Source organism: Triturus cristatus, chromosome 1_2 (genome assembly GCF_964204655.1).
Source record: "Triturus cristatus chromosome 1_2, aTriCri1.1, whole genome shotgun sequence".
Lineage (NCBI taxonomy): Eukaryota > Metazoa > Chordata > Amphibia > Caudata > Salamandridae > Triturus > Triturus cristatus.
Genome location: NC_140580.1, coordinates 1,082,701,909 through 1,082,724,249, shown reverse-complemented (window position 1 = coordinate 1,082,724,249; position 22,341 = coordinate 1,082,701,909). Strand labels below are relative to the sequence as shown.

The 22,341-nt window shown below is 45.0% G+C and overlaps 1 protein-coding gene across 2 annotated transcripts in view; it reads right to left on the bottom strand.

Moving 5' to 3' along the window:
• The window catches only part of QSOX2 (quiescin sulfhydryl oxidase 2), a 265,478-nt gene that overhangs the window by 12,046 nt on the left and 231,091 nt on the right, over positions 1-22,341 (bottom strand). For both annotated transcript variants that reach the window (XM_085613372.1, XM_085613380.1), the window contains one exon: positions 9,584-9,766. In XM_085613372.1, the coding sequence (XP_085469498.1) occupies positions 9,584-9,766 (183 nt within the window). The remainder of the gene's footprint in view (positions 1-9,583; positions 9,767-22,341) is intronic.

Sequence of the window (22,341 nt, the reverse complement as noted above, 5' to 3'; positions counted from 1 at the left end):
CGCCTCGGCGGAAACCACGTCCGCGACCGCGCGCAGGTTGGTTCTGCGGCTGGTGGCTAGGCGTACGTGAGGAGGCACCCCTTCCTTGGCCACGAAAGGGCGAAAGGCGCAAGTGTGCGAACGCGGGGCCGAGAGGCCCAAGGACTTGGTCGTAGCCCGGGAGTCCTTAAAGCGATTCAGCGCACTGTCCGCTTTCTCACCAAAAAGGCGAGTGCCATCAAAGGGCATGTCCATGAGAGTGCTCTGGACATCCCCCGAAAAGGACATGGACCGCAGCCAGGCGTGACGTCTAAGCGCCACTGTGGTAGAAATCGCCCTACCCAGCGAGTCCGTAGTGTCAAGCCCACATCGGATTGCATGTCGTGCTGCATCCCTCCCATCGGCCAGACCCTGGGTAAGTCGTGTCTGGGCCTCCTCCGGGCACAGGGGCAGCACGTCCTCCACCGTATCCCACAGAGAGTGGGAATAACAGTCCAAAAGACAGGCGGTGTTCAAGGACCGCAGACCCAAACTAAGGGAGGAGAACAGCTTTTTGCCAAACTGCGCTTACTGGCGCGGAAAAAAGAAGAACTGACGTCAGCGCGCGAGGGCGGCGTCTAAGTACTCAGACGACGTCATTCCGGCGCACGACGCCGACGACGGACGCAGAGCCGCAGACGACGCCTAGCGACGCGCAAGGGGTATTGCTGACGAAAAATCTTCCGGATCCAGTCTGACGCCTGGGGATATTCTAAGGTGAGGAATCTAACTAACGTGTTTCTTTCAGATTTTAGACTCCACATGGGAACTGGAGCTGTTCTAGGGAGAGCAATTCTTTTAGATTCTTCTAACAATCGTTTTATGACAGGTCTTGTGATGAAACTTTGGCATGTTTTTTCCCTGGTGTACGCTACGATGGCAGCGAGATGTACCTTTATGCTTGAGTAGTTGATGCGACTGTCTTGCAGAGGAGTTAGATAAAAGATCACCGATTCTTGTGTTTTGATTGAGTTCATTTGATTGTTAGCAGTGCTTCCATTTTTAAGCATAGCATTTTCTTGTAGTTTGTTTTCTTGCTTCCTTTAAAATTTCAATTGTTCGTTGAGGCAGGTTGAGGTGACCAAACTCTACGTATGCAGGTGCCAAGCTGCTAAGTGTAGTGCTGTTGGTTCCAGATGAATGATTTGGCTTGGTTGTATTGTCAACAGGTCTTTGTCTGCTCTGATTTAGATTAGTCCGTTGGATAGTTCTAGCAAACGTAAATACCATGTCTGTCTCGCCATTGTGGGGTAATGAGAATAAGGTTTGTCCCTGGTGGTCTTGCTTTTTCTAGTACCAGTCGCTGCGCGTACTTGCACGCGACCAGGACCCGCTCCAACCACCCCCCGCGAGACCCCCATTGAATGAACCGTGTGCCGCCTGAAATGAATTAAATTCCCGGCACCGGAACCCCTCCTTCCTAGATTGATCAGGTTGGATAAAGTTTTGAATTCAAGCCATCGTTCTTTCTCGAGGCATTCACCGCTGTGGCGACACCACCGGTGCAACACTCTCAATTGTCGACACCTTCTATTACTTACCTTCCCATATGCTAAAGTTCATATGCTCACATTTGTCCTGAAGATGAACTCGAATAATTGAGTTCGAAACGTCGTCGACCTTACGCAACTTGAACCTTTTGTACTGATTTAACCAAGAAAATGGTTCTCTATTGTTGCCAATGCGATGCTCTCTTTTAAAAGTTCACCCTCACCTGCACGTCACGCTTGTTGTCACTAAATATGTGAGCACTTGAATTCATCCTATGTATAATAAATAAGTGTCATATATTGACCTCTCCTGCCCCCTTTTTCTCTATATTAAGCATCATTCTCCCATATGAGTCTTTGTACCTATACAAAATCATCCGCCCTCTTAAGGGCTTCTCTTTGTCCTGGACCTTCTTAGGCCATTCAGAACCATTGTTCCCTTTCTACATTGTATCACCCCAGGTTCGCATAAGGGGTACCCTTGTCCTTCATAAACACTCGCTGGATAGTTCTAGCAAACGTAAATACCATGTCTGTCTCGCCATTGTGGGGTAATGAGAATAAGGTTTGTCCCTGGTGGTCTTGCTTTTTCTAGTACTCTTTGGATTAGGGGTATCAGTGGAAAAGCGTATGCAAATGTTCCTGACCAATTTAGTGACAGAGCATTCCCCTTTGACAGGTGCTGAGGGACCCTTGAGGCAAATAACTGCCATTTCTTTTTCTGTATTGTCGCAAACAGATTTATCACTGGTGTTCCTCAGAGTTTGAAGATGTATTGTACGGTTTTGCCCTTCAATTCTCACTCGTGGGAGCAGCTGTTTTGTCTGCTCAGATCTGCTGTTGTATAGTATACTTCCGGTAGGTGTATTGTTAGCAGATTGATTCCTTGAGGGACTGCCTATTGCCAGATCTGTTGTGCTAGATTGGGTAGCGGAAATTATTTTGTACCTCCCAGTTTGTTGACGTAGAACATTGTGGTGGTGTTGTCCATTTGAATCAAGACAGTCCTTTTTTTAATGCGTTTTTGGAACGCTTTCGATGCTAGGAATATGGTTTTAATTTCCAAGTAATTGATGTGTTTTATGGAATCTTGGTTGTTCCATTGACTTCGTACTTTCAGTTGTTTGAAGTGCGCTCCCTGTCCGTTGAGGGATGAGTCTGTAGTGATTACCACAGAAGGTGTTGGTTTCTTGAAAGGTCTGCCCTGTGTTATGTTGTTGTATGCCCACCATTGTATCTCTGCTTGCATCTTGTGCGTAACAACCACTAGATCCTCCCAACTCCCTGTGGCTTGAGACCAGTTGTTGGTAAGCCATTCCTGGAAGGGGCGCACATGTAGGCAGTCATGAGGGATGAGTGGGATGCAGGATGCCATCATGCCCATAAGTTTCATGACTCTCCTCACTGTCAGAGATTGACCCTTCCGGTAGAGGGAGGTTTCTTGTTTGATAGCTTGTATCCTTTTTTGCATCGGGTAAGCTCACGCGTTCAAGTCTAGCCTTGCACCTAGGAAAATCTTTTCTCTTTCTGGCTTTGTGGAGGATTTCTTGTGATTTATTGAGAAGCCTAGTCTTTGTAGCGTGTGGATTGCTGTTTGAATGTGACATTTTTGTTTTGTGCTTGCCTTTATGAGCCAGCCATCCAGGTGGGGGTATACGTGCATTCCATCCTTTGGCAGGTGTGCAGTGGCTGCGGATAGGTACTTGGTAAAGACATGAGGTGCTGATGTGTGGCGAAAGGCAGTACTTTGAACTGTTAGCGTGTTCCCTTGTGTAGAAACCCAAGATATTTTTGGTGGTTCTTGTTCATAGGTATGCGCAAATAGGCGTCCTTGAGGTCTATTGTTGCCATGACATCTCCTTATTGAATTTGTGAGATTATATCTTGTATAGTAGTCATTTTAAAATGTGGTGTTAAAACGAATTTGTTTATGAACCTTAGGTCCAGGATTGGTCTTAGTGGTAAGTCCTGTTTGGGAACCAGGAATACGGTGAGTAGTCTCCTTTGAAAAAGTCTTGTCTTGGTACTAATTCTATTGCTTGTTTTTGGAGACGGTCTTTGATTTCTGTATTTAGCTGTATGAGTTCTGATTTGAGGAACTTCCTTATTTTTGGTGGATTTGCAGGTAGTGTTTTAGTTAGTTCTATGCAATACCCATATTTTACCAAATGTAATATCCAATTGTCTGTGGTGCTTTTTCGCAACTGTTGTAGGTATTGCGATATTCTGCCCCCCACTGGTTTTGGGTCTTTGTAGGAGTCAATTAGAGCCATTTCCACCTCCTCTACAGGGCTTGCCTCTGCCTCTTCCTCGAAAGGACTGCTTCGGCTGTTGCTGCCAATCTTGGTATCCTGTTTGTTGGCCATTCCCTTGGCCTCGTTGTAGGTGTGACATTTGCTGCCCTTGAACAAATGTTCCTCTTCCTGTGGGATTTCTGCTCTTAAACCCACCTCTTTTGAAGGTACCTCTTTGCTGCAGTGCTCCCATTGCTCTTGCAGTCTTGTTATCCTTTTTGATTTCTTGGTGAGATTCATCCACTTCCTTTCCAAATAGTGCCTCTCCTGTGAAAGGCCTGTTAATGATGGAGGTTTGAACGTCCTGCTTAAAACCTGAAATTCTAAGCCTAAGCCAGACATGCATTCTTAGGGTGGTGCCTGTGCACATTTGTCTGCTGGCAGTGTAAGCTGCATCTAGTGCAAATTTAAAGCATGTGTTGGCGATGTTTGGCCTTCTGGTACAATAGATTTAGCTCTTTTCTTGTCCTCCTCCGGAAGCTTGTTGATGAACTCCTCAAGGTCATCATATTGCTGGTGTCCGTAACGGTTTAGCAGGGCATTAAAGTTTGCAATGCGCTACTGCGTTGCTGCCTCTTTTTCCATCTTCCTACCCCCCATATCCATTTGTTTGCTTTCTTTCTCTGGGGGTGGTCCACTGTTAGAGAAGGCATTTACTCTTCTTCTGGCCGTGGTGATGGTGATGGAGTCAGGCACAGTATTCCCTTGAATATACTTAGGGCCCTTGGTGGAGGCTTTGTACTTCTTCTCGACCCTTGGCGTTACCCCTTTGCTTGAGGCTGGTTCCTTAAAGGCTTCTTTGCTTTGGTCTAGAATGCTTGGAAGCATGAGCAGGTATTGTGTCCCCTTGTTGGCTGGGGCTAATGTTTCTAAAAGGAAACATGCGTCTCCCTTCTTCTCTTCGAAGTGGACTCCAAAAGTGTCTGCTGCCCTTTTCAATACGGCCGTTGTAGAAGGCTATATCATCTGGTGGGGATGCCTTTGAGGGATAGCAGCATATCTCCCTCTTCTGGACTTTCGGTGTCTAGGTAATTCCATGTGTCCTCAAAGTTTTCGGAGACTTCCTCCTCTTCAGGAGCGTCTTTGTACTTTTCAAGATCTTCCTTGCGAGGTTAGGGGGTGATTCGAGAATCTCGTCTTCTGCCCCTTTGGCGTCGACGTTATCCGCTTCGGTGGCTGGGACTTTTGGAATTCGTAAGTTCTTTAGCAAAGCGTCGAATTCCTTCTTCTTCTGGAGGAGCGTCGCCATTTTGGCTTCGAGTTGTTTTCTCAACTTCGAGGGTTCTTTTGGCATAGGAAACTTTCTTTTCTTGTCGTGCTTGCCTCTGGTTTCGACAGTGTCGCGCTTCCCTGCGGGGGTTTGTGTTCGAGCCTCGTTTTCGGCATCTTGGGCGATTTTCCCTCAATTGTGTCACTTGGTAGGGGTCTGTTGAGTTCTTTGGATCGCGGCTGGCCTTCGATCGCCTTTTTCTTCAGCATCGGGGCTGCCTTAAGCTGTGCATTGTTCTTGTGCCCTTCGGTTCCGATGGATGTGTATGGTGTCTTACCATATCCGTCTTCTTCCCTGTATCGCCCATCTTCTTGTAGGCGTGTGGTTTTTCAGAGTCTCCTTCCAGAATTTCGACGTCTGATCCTTCATGCGTCGATTCTGCCGGAACTCTCTGGTCCTCTTCATCACTGGAATGGCCTAGGTCCTTCAGGGAAGTTTTCTTTGAAGTCTGTGACATCGTTGCGTATTGGGCCTCTCTCTGCTTTCGGCGTGTCCCGAGTGTTTTTGGCTTGAACACCGCACAGGCCTCACAGTCCTTGTCCTCATGGTTTTTGGGCAGGCAGAGGTTGCACATGTCATGTGGTTCGCGTTGTGCTAACTTGTGGTGGCACTCAGGCAAAATTTGAAGGGGGTATTTTCCATGGCCCCTACCTCGCCGCTTGTTGACCTTGATGTCTATCTCGGAGTTCTGTTCTTCTCTCCATTTGCGATGTTGATGGACAGTGGAGTCCACTCGAATTCTCGACTTTTTCTCTTCCTTTCGCAGTTTTTCCCAAAAAAATTCCGGAGCGTCCAGTCTTGCTTCCAAGACCCAATGGCGGAAAAAAATAATCTGAAGATGGCTACCACGCACAATGACCAACAGGGCGCCGTCTAACATCACACAGGGAACGTACCTGCCACCGAATGGTGGTCGACAACATCCAAAACAAGAAAAAAAAACTAAGACTATTCCGGACCCAACCACTAGATGGTGGAATAATGCACAGTATGCAAATCCAGAAAAGGATTCATGCTGTAAAACTAGAAGCTCATTCCAAAACCTTTCCCCTGGCCTACTAGTCTGGTAACAGCACCGGAGAGGAAACCCCTCAACAGCTGTAGCTGGGAGGAAAGACTTCAGAGAGAATGTAAACTTTAAAATATGCCTTCCCTACAACGAGATTTTTTCACTTGGCTGCAACAGTAGAATTATTCTCAAAATGTTGATAGATGGACCAGACAACGCCCAAAAAGGGTAAAGCTCAATCCTAAAACTCACCAACATGAGACATGCAATAGAACATATTAAGCTGGCCTTCGAGGTGAAGGCATTATACCCTACTTGAACTAGTAGATTATGCAAACTATTTTATTACTGCTATGTTGAACATGCTGGATACTCCTTGTCCTAAAAATGGTGGATAATTGCGCATCATGTGATGCTATGTAAGGCCCAAGACTGGAGAATGCTATTGCTCTGCAAACTCCATTACAATTTTATACAAGTGTGAGATTAGTTATGATCACGCCTTTAGTAAACTAGATGTGAGTACTTATATCTTGAAAAGACTTTCAAGGATGAAAGGAATCATCCAAAGTCTGCAGCAATTACACCATCAGCTACTTGTGGTAGGATTCAGGGGCAGGGCATTTTATTCCTAGAAAGGTGCATTGTTAGCTGATCCAACTAAATTATAAGACTATAACAAAACTATTTTTTTTGTGTGGCGACAAAAATTCACCGTAGGTATTCAATTGTATTATTTTATTACTGTGCTAACTATTGATGTAAATAACACCGGGACTATCTTAGAGACTGACTGACAGAAACACTTTAAAGAAAAAAAAAAAAAGTCTGCTTCTAAAAATCCTGAAAAAGCAATGCCCAGGTTTAGGCACATATTAGAAACATTGATCATTGCATTGGAAAGAAACTCAATGCCAACATCTCTTCTACATCTGAGCTGACACTGCTTTCATTAATCACTGCTCAGAATGAATACCCGGGGCCACCATTAGAGGCAGAAATGGCATCCATTATTGCAGCATTACTCAGACTTGCGTTTCTATGCACTCAGCACAAGTAAATGGCGATTTGGTATTCGAGAAAGACATGAAGTAATTCGGGTAAAATCATCCAGCCATGCATTGGAAGGAAGCGCTCATGGACGGCAATGATTGCGCGCTTCTGCAACGTCATGTTGGTTTTGTTTGGATTTATTCTAAACGTGCATGTGTGTCCTCAGGGTGCTTCTACCTGCTTTGTGTGACACAAAAGTAAGAAGGTGTATAAGAAATACAAATAAACTAGAGATGGACTGAAAATGCTGAACTTTCAGTTCCCATAAATAACTCTTTGAGGAGTGTTTTTTTTAATATTGGGCAGAATTACAATAGTTTGGTTCCAGATAAATATGAGAAGCCAGCCTATTTCATAAACTGACACTTGATTGACTCCAGGTTGTGTTGTGGGTCTTTTATGCGGCATTAAGGGGTAAATGCGAGCCCGTAACATTTATTTCAAATCTCGACTTTTAAAGCAGGTCTTTCCAGACAGAATGTAGCACCTTGAAAAGCATCCTTTATTCAACATGGGTCAGTGAGGGGGAGGGGACAGGAGGGTATCACATAGCTGGCCTCGTGTTATCAGCTGAGCTCGACAACTCTACAGCGTCTGCACTCTACTATGTGTGCTTACAGGCATAATGAAGAACAGCAACTCTGAATAGACCATAGTCAACAGAGTATCAGCACAGATGAGAAATGTACTCTGCCTGGGTGAATACTCTTTCAAGGTTTAAAGAGAAGGAAGCGGGCATAAACTTGCATCCAACAGACTTCCTACCTACGACACCTTTTTAATCAACTATGACCCCTTCCTACGATCTCGTATCCCTACCTCACAATCAAATCTATAGACTTGCATGTGCGTTTCTAAAAAGGAAGGTAGCACAGATTTGTGCAAAAAGCATTACATTTAAACAACATTAAAAGAGGAAAGATTGATTGATTGATTGATTGATTGATTGAAAGAGGGACTGAGGACACTTAGGGAGTGTGTGTGCTACCTGGGACTTCGGAAGGAGTGTTTAGAAACGACTCAACTGAGAGGAGAGAAAGAGCATGTCTGGCTGCGACTTGGGAGCACAGCAGGAGAACTTGTTATTCTGAGGTTTGAGGTTTTTGCCATGGAGCATGTGGCGAGTCAGAGAGATCTGCTCCCAGAAGTAGGGGGCGCTCTGCAACGCTTCTTTGCTGTGAAGGTAAGCAGGCTGTCACAAAGGCAGTGCCTTGGAGTTAATGTGTGTAATTTTGAGGAGGCGTTTAGCTTCCAGCAGGCATTTGAGCAGGAGAATGAAGGGTTGGTTTAAGTGATCAAACTTTTCATCTTGCACAGTAAACTCTTGCTCCAGACTGGAGGACCGCTTTTAAAAGGGCCAGGGTAGTTCTGTGTACACGTCTAGTTTCTGCGAGGGGTTTTAGAGAAAGCAAGACTGTGGCGCTCAGGCAGGTTACCAGAATAGTGTATAAAAGAAATGAAGAACTAATGCTTCACGGTGCAACCAGGGCAGAGGCGGACCCCAAACCTCTGGAAAAGTTATGAGCCAAAAGGCCCTAAACACTGAAAACATAAAACAAGTCCTGGGCACACGTAATAGATGAACAGTTGTTACAATAATGAAAATTATCTGGAGGTCGACACCGGTAGTTTCATTAAAGTTGTTATGTAAGAGGTATTCGTGAAAAAAGCAACAACAACAGCCGACACGTGTTTCGTCAACAGGTCAATGCCCGTGACTCTTCAGGGCGATGAACCGGTGCTATTTCCGACCCGGTTAACGGGTATGTTAGGAAGCCGGAGGTATGACTGAGAAAATACGTGAAATACACGGGCGGGTGCGTCCGTGAAATAGCGGAGCCTGAAGCTCCAGGAACTTTGAGAGCGGTTATGCTGGCGACATACAATGCCCAACAGTAGATCTGTAAATTCCTAGAGATCCGTTGCCTGCTTCCTCACCAGGAGCAGCCAACCCCCTCCATCATCCCCTATGACAGGAAACTCCGGTCTAAACATGCAGCTCTGTTAAGGAAAGCTGCAACCATACTCAAGAGAGTGCAGACCTGAAAGGAGCTCGGTTTAATGCTGAAAGTCATTCTAAGAGTCACAAAGCAAGTGCATCTTTTAGCTTCTGAAATCTTCCCCTTTTAAATACAATTTAACTTTGCACTGGCACAATGCAAAGTGCTGCTAACATACACTGTGATCTTTAAAAAGCATCCATCTGAAGTGACACAGAGAAAGTCTGCAGGAACGTTCTGACAACAGAAAGCTTTTAATTTCTCCTTCCAGGAGGTTTTGCAAGCATATCTTTTCCGACAAAGCAATTCCTGAGACCCTCCCCATGAGATCAGGCATTTGACCCCACACTCGTGATGTCATAAGGGGGTGAGTATGTTTTAGCTTCATGAAAAAAACAAATCAGCACTTACATCAGCAGAAATTAACATATTTGGTCCATCAAACATACCTGCAATCCTGTTGTTCACCACGTTGTGTTTCTGCCAGAGCCAGAGTACAGCATCGTCTGCGCTTTTCACAGAGTCCATGGATTCCTTCGCCATCTCTTCAAAGTGTTCGGCGCACTCCCGGCACCCGAAAAACTGCTGGATGTACCTTCTCATGACCATCAACACGTCTGGGTGGCTCGGATCTATAAGCGATAGGAAGCACAAATTGTTGACCACTCAACGGCTCTGGGAATTGGTTCTGGTGGGGATTTTCTCACAATGGCGATACACAAACATGTTTGCAAACCGTAAGACACAAACGTTTAAATTGGAGTGGACCAGGGCATAATTTCACAATATACTCCACTAACAAAGTCCAAGCAACCCAATGCAAATACATTTGCATGCCTTCTTTGACAGATTTAAGGGTGTCATTGCCATAAATGGTAGGTCACAGCTACTAAAATCTGGTACAATATACCCACGCACCCTACCACTGTTCGGGCCATACAGCTACAGCCTATATACAACCGCTAGGCCCTGCCTCCTCATACACACAGCAGCGAAGGTCCGCTAGTTCTATCAGAAAGACAAGGCCTTCGGCCCTTTCTCAAAGATTTACTGGGGCTTCCTATTCCAATTCTGCAGTGATCGGCCCTTCCAGGCAATAAAAGATGGTGCCACAAACTGCACCGGTCATAAAGCGATTATGCCTGTGGTACTGATTATAGGGCCCAGACAAGTGCAGATGTTGAACTGAATCTCATGTGGATTCAGCAATGACGTATGCATAGTTACTGACACAATGTATTGCACGACTGATCTCACTTCTGCTTACACAGGATTCTGGCGCCCGTCCTCCGCATCAGAGTACACTGACCTATATCTGTGATCCTTAATATGACCGGGGATTTAGGTCTAAGATTATCAAAAGAACCCAATATGAATCAACCGATAGGAAAACCTGTCCATCGCCTCAGCAGCATGGTGGTAATGGCATTGAAGCTAGTAGGAGGATAAACAGCGATGTATGCGCCCTTGTAGAATACACACAACTCTAGCAACCGCGAACAAGTTCTGCAATGTAATTGTGGGACATTTCAACACTACCAAAACACTTATCTGCAGTATGCACTATTGTGAAGGTGCAATTGTGCAGCAGCACCACTACTGTAGCATACACGCATTTTGGGTGTAAGGGGTGTTGAGATGTATTTATGTATCTCCTGCAGCTGTGAGCTATCTCAGAGCACAGAAACAAACTGGCTGCTGCAGCAGATCACAAGGAGAAGTCTGCACTCCAAGAAGAGTCTGAAACTGAAGTGGAAAGTCTCCTAAAAAGGGCTGGAGTAGACAAGCTTATCCTGCAAAAGCTAATCCCCTGAGGTGTAACTTCCCTCTCTTGAGGACTTATTTCTCTAGAGAAGATTGTAGCAAACCCTAATGCGTTCCCACAGACAGCGGTGAAGGCGATTCCCTACAGAATCAAATGAATCTAGCCACCAAGACCCGGAGAGATCTCACTACTGATGCAATTAATTCTGCAAACATTACACTAAAAAGGGCTTTACTGATTTTACCAACAAGGATAAGAGGACACAAATTACAACAGATTACATATATCTATGGTGAATCACAGAGACCCCAGCTACAAGCACTCGCTTGAGTAACGTGGGTACCAATGTAGTATTCAGCAAGGATGTTGTACAACCATTTATCTGCCATCTAACGTGCCACATACAGCTAAACTTCACATAGATTTTCACTGAGAAAACCATGAAGAAAATGTTTTATTCATGGCATGTCTGGTTCACAGCTTAAATCATAGATTGGAATCACCAAGTATGTTACTTTTTTATCCGTACCATGGAAGGGCCAGTCTGGCCTCTGCTCCCAACATCCCCTTATTAAGTGGTGCAGCGGAGTGGACACACCACTGCGCATCTTCTCCTTGCACTAGATTAATAAGTGCCCAACTGGACTCGGTAAGTGACATTCCCTTTGAGTCCTTTTAATGCTGGGGCGGGTATATGGAAGTGTCTCCCCAATGGGGCATCAGCAGGAAAATACAATAAAACCTCACTGAACTTTGCAAAGAGTATTCAAGCGGTCACTGGACCATCTCTCTCCACCACTGCATCTTTCTGCAACCTAGAAGACACTGCACCAGGCGGAAGGGGCTATTACCAGAAGTTCCAGCCCTACCACAGAACTAAAGCAGGAGAAACCCTACCAGAGTAAGTGCAAAGTTAGAAAGGAGAAGCCAACAGCACGAAATCCTTGTTTGAAAGATGGATATTTGATCTCAACATCTGCATGGGTTGTGGTCATACCTAGAGAACAATTGGGGCATATTTTAAATCACTTTCTTTGGGTGTTTTTTACCCATGGCAATTTAATTTTATTATTACAATTTTTTGCAGTTTGATATAGTACGAAATTGTCCCAGGGCTTTGAAGTGTTTTTTTAAGGCATGGGGAAGTTAAGTGATTTGTCCAGAATCACAAAAATGTTAAGCCATGACTGGGATTCGAACCTGGTTCCCAAGTTCCAATAATCGGCAGCTCTGGCCGCTAGGCCAAACCTCCCTCTAAAGGACCAAAGTTGTAACTGTAACCCTAATTGTGGTTATTGTCTCCACTTACCAATGAAAATGTCCTATTATTTACCACAATGTACCACATCAATTTCACAGAGGGAGAGGAATATGCAAGTTTTCATAATTACATTTTTTTGAAAATTGTGTGTGAATACTGGCGACAGGGTGGCTTTTACCCAAACTGGTAGCCAGTGGTATGATCAGTACAAACAAGCAGTTTCATGGCTTCTGCTTTGCAAAGCGTCTTTGTGCAGTTTTGCATTATTCTGACTCGATAAGGCAGAGTGTAGTGCAGCTTAGAAGGACAGAACGAGGATTTCTTTCTGGCGGCGCAGTTTTCTTCGTGACATGGAATAATTTGCACCACTTAGACGCTGGCATCTCGCGATTCATTCATACATTCTCCAAGGGTGGTGTTGCGATGGATACACTTCACAAAGCACATTGACGCGGTCTGCGTGCTCGTGCATTACTATCACTCACTCTCTCTCGCTAGTCTTTCCCTCCCAAGCTCCCCAGCCCCCACTCCAAGTGCACTGTGTCAGAGCCCATCAAAGCCTCTAAACATTTGTGTGTGAAAAGTTTGAAAAAGTAATTTATGTGCCAATGAAGGCCGAACTCAAATTAATAGGCACCAACTTGACACCAGGGAAGGCAGAGATTTCCCTAAATGACAAGGTATGTAAAGTGAAAATCCTGAACCATGGTATGATGTCACAACTACCGCCATAATAAAAAGGTAATTAACTGAACCCACAAGGTGCATTTTGGCTTACACTCTGCAACAGGTTCCATAAATTCAAGAGTGACAAGTTGCATTTAATTTTGTGTTGGACAGAGTTTGTAATGCTTTAGCATCCCAAATGTAAATCCGTCTCTCCCCCTGTTTACGACAGCAGTCTGGTGTGGGCTTCTACAAAACCTGTGCAGGATTTAATGTAGATTAACCAATGGTGGACAGTCATCGCTCTTGCAGGACACCCACCACTCTCGCGACTTCCGGGACGTTCCTGCCGACACATCGCCCAATACAACATTAAATCCCGTTCCCTCTTTTCCATCGATATCAAGAGTTACCATAACACAGCCATGCTTCCCAGCCCAATAAATAAAACTCCAGTCTGATGTGCTACAAGGGCAAAATTAGATGTGTGTCCATTTACATTTCTGGTTTAAACCTTCAATGTAGGCGTGAGCATAAACCAGAAATTTTAACAGCGGGCTTCCTTCAGTGCATCTTTAGTGATAACCCAGAATTAAAATTATGTTTATACTTTGGTGCAATCCTTTTAGATGCATAGGAATGCATAGTGTCTTGAATGTTTCCATATGCTACCATAAGAAAGCCAACATCTGCCAGAAAACATCCAATAAGATTCCACTGATCATTGCCCCAACAACTGGATTCAAATCCTCCAGGAAATGAAGGGAAAGGCTGCAGCACTCAGTATGGGTTGGTGAAAAAAAAAAAGACTCAGGAGGTCGTTCTGTATGAAAGACAGGAGTAGAGGTCGCAAGCAATGGTTTCAAAATTAATATGGAAATTTATTTTACTTATGAAACACAACTAGAAAAAAAGACGGAGAGTGGTAAGCTAAAAACGGCAATAAAATCTACCCTAGAGGAGAATTCCTTGGGCATGGAATATTAAGTAGCAGCATATAAAAATGCAAGGGACCATGTTTGTATTTTATAAACGCTGACAATAGCTTTTAGTGAAATGCAGGGACGCGGGGTCAGCCCGCTTGTCACATCAGCGGCAGCTCACTGGCACGCGGCCATCCGATCTTCATTCCTTCCTGGTAGGACACCTTCTGAGCCCAGCTATTATCAGAGACATTTTGATGACGCAGCAAATGACCCTCCCACCCCCTGCAGGGCAGGAGCTAGCTCTCGTTAGCAGTGGACTCATGGGGGTCGCAATCCCCAAGACCTTCATTACAGCCCCTCCATCTCTTACCCACAGGTGCACAATCAGGTGACAGGGACATGGCAGAAGGCTCTTAACCGGCCACAAAATATCTTAATCTAACAATTAGAAGATTTTGTGCCTTTACGGTCAGTTATAACGGAGACTTTGGTATGTGAGAAGTGCAGGCGAGCGATGGACTTCAGATACAAATGAAATAGCGGTGACCATGGCAACCGACAAACTAACAGGCCCGAATGAAACCTAAGATGATGTCAAACCAGTGCTGAGGCCTTGATGCCTGACTTTTTAAACATGTCTGTGCCCCATAATGTCAGAGGATGGGAGGCATACTCCAGATCCAATACTGAGTGCCTGATAAGGCTCTTGGTAGAAAGAAAGGTTGTCTCCCATGTCGTTCAACTGGATTCTTTCCTCTGATCAGAGGGCAGCAGTAGTGTCTAGGCTGTTTCTGGTAAAGGATCACAAAGGTAGTACACAATAGAACATTGCACCCATGGCAACAACATCCTCTAGCAGGGAGCACCATGCGAAAATGTTGTAAATGGGGCCAAGCCCATCCACCACCCCCTGCAGCCTGGTCTGGCTACTGGTGATGCACCATGTTAGGGTGGAGTGGGGTGCAATGGTCTATGCAGATGTAGCAACAGATTGCTAATATAGACCGTGTCTAGACACTTGGAAGTCCAATCCACAGAAGAAGTGTTGAGCCACCTGAATTCGATAGCCCTAAATGTATAGGATCTGAAGAATTTTACTTCACTGCCCCAATCAAATACTGAATAATCAGGCTCTGGACTATCAACTGAAAGGAAGGGGTGCTTTGAGGGGTATTTCAGGAGCAGGGCGGAAGTAGGGAGCTGTACTGTACAGTTACGGATACCCTGAGTGTGGAAGGGAGTGTATGGAATTTTCATAATGTGTCTAGGATGGTTGTGCTGGTAAAAGGTAAGGATCTCAACATAGGGGTGCTGGTGGTGCCAATAGGGTCTAACCTTGTGCCATAGTTTGAGTCATACTTAAAAAGACATTCACATAATAGATATTGAGATGAACCAAAAATCTGCTAAATCTCACCCAGACTAACCCCAGACACAAATACTGAGAGCTTACATGAGCTGTATATAGGCACAGCTCTCCTTTACCACTCATAACTACGGATTTGATTACTGTCACTGACATCACCATAATCACAGACTAAGATTATATACAAAAGGATAGCGAGGCAACTAAAAACAATTGTCAAAGTAATATATTCAAATAGTAAACAAAAACATTAAATTGCTGTTGATCTTCCTAAGTGGTTAAGATCTCTCGCCCTGATGAAGCCTTTTTAAAGGTGAAAGGTGTTGGCTGTGTCCTTTTGAAAACATACAATAAAGCAAACTGATCAAATCAACAACCAAGATCCATGACCATCCATTTAGTGTTTTTTGTTTACTATTTGAATAGATTACTTTGACAATTGGTTGTAGTTGCCTCTCAAACCTTTTGAATATAATCTATATTTATGTATGGTCAAGGAGCAACTGACCATTGAGGTGGGCAAACTGTAATCTCAGCATACTGTTTGCGACGACATCAAGTAGTGCAGCTTTGCACTCCCTGGCTGCTTCCCTTTCTTGTTCATAAACACAGACTAACTTGGATAAATCACAGAGAAAAGTTCTTCTATATGGGTCATTTGCACAAAGAATAACATAAGCCTGAGTCTAGGGAGTGCTATGAAACATTTAATGACCGCCTCCCAGTACACAATGTCATAGGCAAGGGTTCCCCAACCTTGCTCTTGCTATGAGCAAAATTTGTGAATAAACAAATGGTGAGCAACAGCTCGTACGCGTGACGGCAAAATGATTGCTAGAACTTTATATTACAATAAGGATTTTAAATGGGACGGATACAATGGATCTCAGTAACCAATAGAAGTCAACATGTGAATAACAGCATATTCTAGGAAAGTTGTGACTACTTGTACCTGCCTTCCAAATTAAGATCTGTTCAAAACACGAGTTGATCATTCTCTCCAAAGGACTTTAGCTGGATGTAATTGCAAATGATGCATTTGTTTAGCAACAAAAGCAAACTCGGTTGGTCAACACATTTCAGGATTTGGAAAGTATTTTACAGAGGGAAATGTAGTTCATGCCCAAAGAGGGCCTAGGCACCATATGAGCCACTACAGCCTTTCACAGCACACTGTGCAGTCGTGTTGGTCAAAGCCTAGAACAATTTAAAGAGCACCTTACAGAGGAAGTTGAGCATTCCAACTAAGCAATTTATTGGATGATTTAGAAGCAAATGGACTTTAAGAAATTAATATGAACTAATAGGTACCCCTCCACAAGAATGTCTGGTGAAATGTAGTGACAAATGGTAAATTTGAAAGCTTAACAGTGACACTAGTCATATACTGTAAGGACTCAAACACCAACTTGTTATGTTTTTGGCTATTTATAGAGTGCAAGTTCACCGTGGAGGTCTCTTGATGCTAGGTACTGAGATGTCATTGGTCCTTAATACTAATTGGCCTGTATAAACAGCCAGGTCTTTAGGAGTTGCCTAAATTTGGTGTAGACAGCGGACTGCCTAATTTCCAAAGGGAGTGCATTCCAAGCACGAGGAACCGCGACCGAGAACCTGCGGCCTCCCATCCTGAGTTTCTTATATGAGGAGGTGGCCAGATAGTGAAGATGGCTTGATCTCAGTTCTCTTGTCGGAAGAGATCTTACTATTCGAGCTTTCACGAAGCTCGGACAGCTCAAATGCAATGCCTTGAACGCCGTGCAACATGCCTTGAATCTGCATCTTTGCGCCACCGGCAGCCAGTGAAGGTCCTTTCTGGGCAGGAGAACCATCAGCCTAGCGGCCTGGTTTTGGATTAACTGGAGCTTAGGCAATAGGGATTTAGGGAGGTCCAGGTAGAGAGAGTTTGCATAATAGATTCTGGACATAACCAGAGCCAAGATAACTTGGATTAGGGCCTCCCTCGTAAGGAATTTCCTAATCTTTTTTATATCTGGAGCAGTTGCAAGAAGCAGGCCGTGGTCACTGCACCGACCTGCTGTTTACACAAGAGGTCCTTGTTAATGAGCACCCCCAAGCTTTTTACTGCCCTTTTCGTTACTGCCCTTTTCGGAGTGGGAGGGGAGCCCATCACACTTGGCCACCACGTAGGGTTCCAGCAGGCAGTTCTATTCTTGGTGAGGACTATCTTTGTTTTATGTGAGTTAAGTTTCAGATGGTTATCGTTCATCCATTCCCGGATAAACAGCATGGTACTTTGAAAGTGCCGCCTAGCTGCCTCACTTTCATTGATCGCAAACAGCAGTTGCATATCGTCAGCATAATTGAAGACGTTCACTCCCATCCTCTTAAGGGATCTGACCAACGGTTGAAGATAGATGTTGAATGAGTGGGGGGAAGGGAGGATCCCTGGGGCACTCCACACCTCACCTTCATCTCAGTTGAGAAATAAGAGGAGTGTCTAACCAATTGGGATCCATCCTTCAGGAATGATATCATTCAGTTCAATGCTTTGCCTCGTAACCCCATGGCCCTGACACGGTCAGCCAACAAAGTGTGGTCCACCGGGTCAAAGGCCGCCGACAGGTCGAGTAGCAGCAAAGCTTGTGTGTTCCCTTTATCCACTTCTCTTCGCATTTCGTCCAACACCGACGTGACCACTGCCTCAGTGGAATGTGCAGGTCGAAACACCGCCTGACACGGATCCAAAAACTCGGACTTCTCTATGAAAGCGCAAAGATGGTAGGCCACCTGAGCTTCCAAGACTTTAGCTAAATACGGGAGTAGGGACACCGGACGAAAATTCTTCATATCTCAGGGGTCTGCCCCTACATTCGTAAGGAGGGGCACAATAACTGCTTTTTGAAAGATTTAGGTACCAGGCCCAAGCCAATAGAGTAATTAAGAAATTGTAGGAGACTGTCTCCACAAGAGGATGCTATCTCTCGAAGGACCGTCGGAGTTGGGGGGTGGGGGAAGCCAGATGTCATTAGGTGATCCCGATTTAACTTTCACCATTAACTCTATAAGATTGTCTGGCAAGACATTGGGAAAGTGCGAAAGCGTGTGGCTATTCATATTGCCTAGCGATGCATAGGTGGTGGAATAGCCCCCGGGGATGCTCTTTTTTATTGCCACAATCTTGTTCCCAAAAAAGGCGCTTAGAGAGTCGCACAAACTCAGAGGGTGTAACAGGAAGAATCGCCCTGTCAAGATTAGCTAGTTCATTAACAATCCTAAAAATCGCATTGGATTTACTGGGTGCATTCAAGATTGGACTCGTGAAGAAGCTAATTTTGGTTTATCTTACGAGTGATTTAAACAATTTGAGTTGTAGGAGATATCCGGTTCACAGAGCTGGTGAGTATTCCGACTGCCATTTCCTTTCAGAGCATCAGAGGTTGAGTTTTGCCATTTTCAACTCTACAGAGAACCATTTATTGGCCTCATGACTTCTCGCCCTAGTGGAGCTATGACTACGGGCATGGGTGTCGCTAGCACCCTTCAGCCAGTTAGAGACGTTTTGTTCATAACTGTCAATATCCTCCGTAGGAGCCGGCACGAGTTTCCCCAGGTCCTCACAGAAGTCCTTAAGGTTGGCCCGAGCCCAATTCCTAAAAGAGATCACCGGACCCCCTGGGGGGGAGGGCGCTCATCTCCTTAGGCCTCGTGACCGAAAAGGAGATCAGATGATGGTCTGACCACCCACACGGGATTATGCTCAAATTCTGCACCGGGAGATTTGAAGTCCAGATCTGATCTTGCAGAGAAGGGGGAATATTTTCACCTCTACCAAAGAATTTTAAGGAAAGTTGATACATTTGAGTATTTTAATGCATCTGGGTAGCAACATTGACCAATAAGGGTTATGATTTAAGTAGCCATTTACAATACATCTGGGCCTCTCAAATTAATTGTCAGGTAATTTAGTGGCAATCATTGCATTGACTTTCCAGTAAATCAGTCACAGTGGCATGGTCAATACCTAGTAGGGTTTAAAGTCCATTTTACAGGAGGGTTGGGTGTTCGCCAGTACATTATTGTGTAATTTTGTAGGAGGCCACCACCCTTGGTCAAAACAGAATTAAAACACTTAGTGCTTGGAGGACACCTTAGATAATGTGGTTGCAAATGATGTGTTATTGGGAATAATAGTAAGATTTATTAAAAGTTGAAACATTATAACGGCCACTTTACAGGGGTTAAGGAGGCTAGCCGCCAAATAGTTTATCACAATTACTGACAAGTGACTTGTAAAGTAGGTTAGCCCGGCTTTACCTTTAAAAACTTCTCAATGATTTATGGGAAAATATTTTGAGACCAAGTGTATTTTGTAGCATGTTAGGCAATAACACTGGTCAATAGAAGGTCGGGTTTAAAGATCGCTTTATGAAACGTTTCAAGTGTTCTCCTTACTTGACTGAAATGCATTGATCACCAATGCATTTAATAGCCAGTTATGTTGGATGACGCGTGATGGGACACATTATCTATGGGCTAGGATTCTCGCCTGGAACCCTTTTACATTAATTTCAAACTGAAGCAAACGACATGACTTGTTGTGCTGCTCTTTAAACACCAGCACTCTTCACACTGAGTTGTTAATGGTTCCATTGAAAGCTTTCAAATAACTAAATGGTTTAAGAAACTTCCCTGAAATATTACACAGTGGCACAACATTGCTTCAGTTAAAACACTTTCCATATATCCAGGATGCCCATTTTGGATTGATGCAATCTGGCACACTCTCCAATCAATTAGCCTGAAAATAGCCTGCCAAAGGCCACAAGCTCAAGCAGAGATACTTTTATGAGGCTTTATATGCAATGGGCCTGAGCAGATTCTGCGCAGCTTCCCTGACTAGCACTCTGTGGCCGCAGTGCTGCTGCGATAGCACACACTTAGCAGTTAGACTTGGTTCATGTGCAGAAACCAGAGCAGTGGTTTTGTTTGTAAGCTTTCTAGTAGGTGGTAGGCTGGTGTGGCACTCTGGATTTGTCACTGGTGCTGGGTAGCATCTCGCACAGTTCCAGTCGAGTCACAGTCCAAAGACAAGCAAGGAGCAGCTTGTAATTAAAATCCATCATCTGCAGAAGGTTTGAAGAGCAGACAGGAGCAATGCTCCACTCTCAGACGAGTCAGTCTGGAGCCCAGGTCTCTGCAGGGAGACAGCCAGGCCCAACTCTAAGGTCAAGCAAGCATTTCGTAAGCATGCAGAGGGGAAGTTTTTACCCACTGGTTCCTCTCTCCGGTAAATCCATCATTCATTCAATCCGGCAGATCAAGAATGGTACTACATGCAAAACAAACAAACACTGGCAAAGCCAATAGGTCTTGTTGATGCAAGATCTATAGGCTTTGCCAATATGTTTTAGCCATGTTGTACATCAGAGAAGCTGCTGTTCAGCATGGCTAAAATGTAGTAGGGTAAAGGGGAGTGGCAAGGACTGTACTGTCGTAAAGTGGAGTAGAGTAAAGTGGAGAGTTACTGAGTGACGTATAGTAGAGTTGAGTGGCTTGAGAGGAGTGGAGGCTATGGAGTAGCAAACAGTTTTGTGGAGTGTCTTGGAGGGAGTAGCGTATCAGTCAGAATGGAAGGGAGATGAGTGGCGTAGAGTGGAGCACAGTGTCCGAGTTGGGTGGAGTGCATTAGAGTGGAGTTGCATAGACTGTTGTGGAGTGGTGTACAGTGAAGTGGCGTAGAGGGTGTTGCGTAGAATGCTGTAGAGTACAATGGCGTACAGTGGAGAGGATTATCAGAGTGGAGTGGCATAGAGTGGAGTAGTGTGTCAGAACACTGCGGAGTAAAGTGGCATGGAGTGGCATAGAGGGAGCTGCCTAGAGCGCCGTAGAGTGGAGTAGTGTTGTAGAATGGCAGAGTGGAGTAGAGTGCTCTAGAGTGGAGCGGCATTGATGAACTAGGAGTGGACAAGAGAGTCAGTAGAGCAGAGTTTAATGGAGTAGAGAACAATAGAGTGGAGTAGAGTGTCAGGGTAGGGTGGGGAGGCCGAGAGTGAAGTGGCATAAAGTACAGTGGTGCAGGGTAGAGTGGTGAGAGTGCAGTGGCGTAGAGTGCATTGGTTTTGAGTAAAGTAGTGTAGAGTGAATTGGCGACGAGTGCAGTGAAGAAGAATAGCATAAAAAGCAGTGTCAGAGTAGAGCGGTGAAGAGTAGATTGCAGTGGCGTAGAGAGAAGTGGCATAGAGTGAAGTGGTACAGGGTAGAGTGCAAAGTGTAGTGGCAGAGAGTGCAGTACTGTGGCATAATGTCGAGTGGTGCAGAGTAGGTGCATTGGCATAGATTTCAGTGGCATAGAGTGCAGTCATGCAGAGTAGAGTATCAGAGTGAAGGGTCAGAGTGCAGAGTAGAGTGGTGCAGCAAGCAGTGACAGAGTACAGTGGTACAGAGTAGAATAGAGTGATGTAGTGCGCAGTGGTGTAGAGTACAGTGGCGTAGAGTAGAATCTTGTATAGTGGCATAAAGTGCAGTGGTGCAAAGAAGTTGGTGTAGATGCAGTGGTGTAGGGTGCATTGGCTTGGAGTAAAGTGGTGTACAGTGCATTTGCATAGAGTGCAATGGTTTAGAGTACAATGGCATAGTGTAGACTGGAAGGTAGATTGGCAGAGTAGATTGTTTCAGAGTGGAGTGGTGCAGGGTAGAGTACAGTGATGCTGAGCAGAGCGCAATGGCATAGAGTAGAGTGGCATAGCACTGATTGAAGTGGCACAGAGTGGAGTAGAGGGGTGTAGAGGGCAGTGGATTATTTCAGAGTAGAGTGAAGTGGTGTAGAGTGGAATAGAGTGTAGTGGTGAGAGTAGTGTGGAGTAGTATACAGTAGTGGCGTAGAGTGCAGTGTTGCAGAGTGGGGTGGAGCGGAGTGGCGTAGATTGAAGTAGAGGCATAGGGTGGTGGAGAGCAGAGTGCAGTGGCATTGAGTAAAGTGGCGCAGAGTAGCGTAGGATAGAGTAGAGTGACATAGAAGTCAGTGGCAGTGTGCAGTGCTGCAGAGTAATGTCGTAGAGTGCAGTGGCGTAGAGTGGTGCAGAGTAAAGTGAAAGAGAGCAAACGTTTAGAGTGCCATAGAATACTGTGCTGTAGAGTACAGTGGCATACAGTGCAGTGGTGCAGAGTAGATTGGTATAGAGTCCAGTGGCATAGAGTATACTGGCTTCGAGTAAAGTGGTGTAGAGTGCATTATTGTAGAGTGCCATGGCATAGAGTGC